General features: G+C 65.9%; 1 protein-coding gene across 1 annotated transcript; it reads right to left on the reverse strand.

Annotated features, from left to right (window-relative positions):
* Nucleotides 1–220: 220 nt before the first annotated feature.
* On the reverse strand, nucleotides 221–1,612 carry TGFB1I1 (transforming growth factor beta 1 induced transcript 1). The gene is made up of 3 exons (XM_009881785.1): nucleotides 1,534–1,612; nucleotides 1,062–1,210; nucleotides 221–487 (listed from the first exon to the last, which is right to left on the reverse strand). Exons 1-3 carry the CDS (start codon nucleotides 1,610–1,612, stop codon nucleotides 221–223), a joined length of 495 nt encoding a protein of 164 aa, XP_009880087.1.
* Between the last annotated feature and the right edge of the window lie 333 nt (nucleotides 1,613–1,945).

Consider the following 1,945-nt stretch of genomic DNA (forward strand, 5'->3'; position numbering starts at 1 on the left):
TTGGACCTCTGTGGGGCACTCCACACCTTGAGGCACCTCAAGGGTGCCAGACCTCCATGCATGAAGCCCTCAGTGTGAGAGCACCTTGAAGACCACCTCAAGGGTGCACACCATCCAATGGAATGTTCTTGTGGTGCTTGTGGGGTGTCCATTGGACCTCTGTGGGGCACCCCACACCATGGGGCACCATCGGTGGTGCTGAGGGGGGGCCGTGGTGGCCTCACCCGAAGAGGCGGAGGAAGCACGGCTGGCAGTAGGGCTTGCCCTCCTGCTCCTGGAAGGTGCCCTTGGAGAGGGGGCGGAGGCAGAAGGCGCAGACAAAGTGCTCAGGGTGGAAGCGTTGGGCCATGGCAGTGACGCAGCGGCCAGCGATGGGTTCCCCACAGCCCCGGCACAGCGAGCCCCGCCGGGCATGGAAGTGCCGCTCGCAGTAGGGGTGGCCACCGTCCTCGAAGAAGCTGCCCCCAACGAAGGGCGCAAAGCACTCCTGGGGACAGGGACACGGGAATGGGGACATCAGGGACCAGGAGAGGTGGGGACAGGGCATGGGAAATGCTCCTGGAGATGGGACACGGGGACGTGAGGACATCAGAGACCAGGAGAGGTGGGGATGTGGGATGTGAAGTGCTCCTGGAGGTGGGACACAGGGACGTGGGGACATCAGGGACCTGGGGAGGTGGGACGTGGGGACATCAGGGACCAGGAGAGGTGGGGATGTGGGATGTGAAGTGCTCCTGGAGGTGGGACACAGGGACGTGGGGACATCAGGGCCCTGGGGAGGTGGGACGTGGGGACATCAGGGACCAGGAGAGGTGGGGATGTGGGATGTGAAGTGCTCCTGGAGGTGGGACACAGGGACGTGGGGACATCAGGGACCTGGGGAGGTGGGACGTGGGGACATCAGGGACCAGGGGAGGTGGGGATGTGGGATGTGAAGTGCTCCTGGAGGTGGGACACAGGGACGTGGGGACATCAGGGACCTGGGGAGGCGGGACATGAGGACATGGGGACATCAGAGACCAGGGGAGTTGGGGACAGGGGTGGTGGTGGGGGGGTCTCACCCGGCAGACGAAGCACTCGGGGTGCCAGAGCCCCTCCAGGGCGGCGATGTAGCCCTCCAGGATGGGCCGCCCGCAGCCCCGGCACCGGCGGGGGAAGAGCTCAGCAAAGTCCTGGCGGCAGTACTGCTGGCCGTCCTTCTCCAGGAAGCCTGAGGGACACCATAGGGACAGTGTGGGGAGGGGGAGGCGGTGGAGCGAGAGGGAGGTGTGGGGACATAGTGGTGGGGCTGGTGAGACATCGGGACATGGGGGATGCAGCCAATGGTGGGGCTGGGATAGAGAAGGAGGGAGGTGGGGATGTGGGGTGTGGGGATGGTGGTGGGACCAGCCTGGGGCTGGGGAGACGTGGGGACACAGGGACACGGGAGCATGGGATGAGGCCACAGGGACACGGGGGGACATGGGGGGACATGAGGGGATCTGGGAGGACAGGAGGGGACAGAGTTGGGGGGGACACAGTGGGGCCACCAACCCTCTTCGCCGAAGGGCTGCCCACACTTGACACAGCAAAAGTGCTCCGGGTGCCAGTTCTTGTCCAGTGCCGTCACCATTTTCTGTGGAGTGGGGGAGATGGGGACATCACTGCCAGCCCCTCCTTGGGGGTCCCAACTGTACCCCATGGGGTCCCATGGCCCCCCAGAAGGTCCCACCACCCCCAGGGCGCCCCAGAAGGATGCCATGGCCCCCCAGAAGGTCCCACCACCCCCAAGGGTACCCCAGAAGGTCCCATGGCCCCCCAGAAGGTCCCACAGCCCCCAGGACCCCCCAGGTGGTCCCACCTCCCCCAAGGGCACCCCAGAAGGACCCCATGTGCCCCCAGAAGGTCCCACCACTCCCAGGGCACCCCAGGGCCCCCCAAAAGGTCCCCATGGCCCCCCCAGAAG

Source organism: Charadrius vociferus, unplaced genomic scaffold, assembly GCF_000708025.1.
Source record: "Charadrius vociferus isolate BGI_N301 unplaced genomic scaffold, ASM70802v2 scaffold1710, whole genome shotgun sequence".
Taxonomy (NCBI): Eukaryota; Metazoa; Chordata; class Aves; order Charadriiformes; family Charadriidae; genus Charadrius; species Charadrius vociferus.

Coding starts and splice junctions, on each gene's coding strand:
- TGFB1I1 (XM_009881785.1), bottom strand. CDS start 1,612: ATGGTGACGGCACTGGACAAGAACTGGCACCCGGAGCACTTTTGCTGT. Junction 1,211..1,533: donor GCAGCCCTTCGGCGAAGAGG/GTTGGTGGCCCC, acceptor GGTGTCCCTCAG/GCTTCCTGGAGAAGGACGGC. Junction 488..1,061: donor CCGAGTGCTTCGTCTGCCGG/GTGAGACCCCCC, acceptor CCCTGTCCCCAG/GAGTGCTTTGCGCCCTTCGT.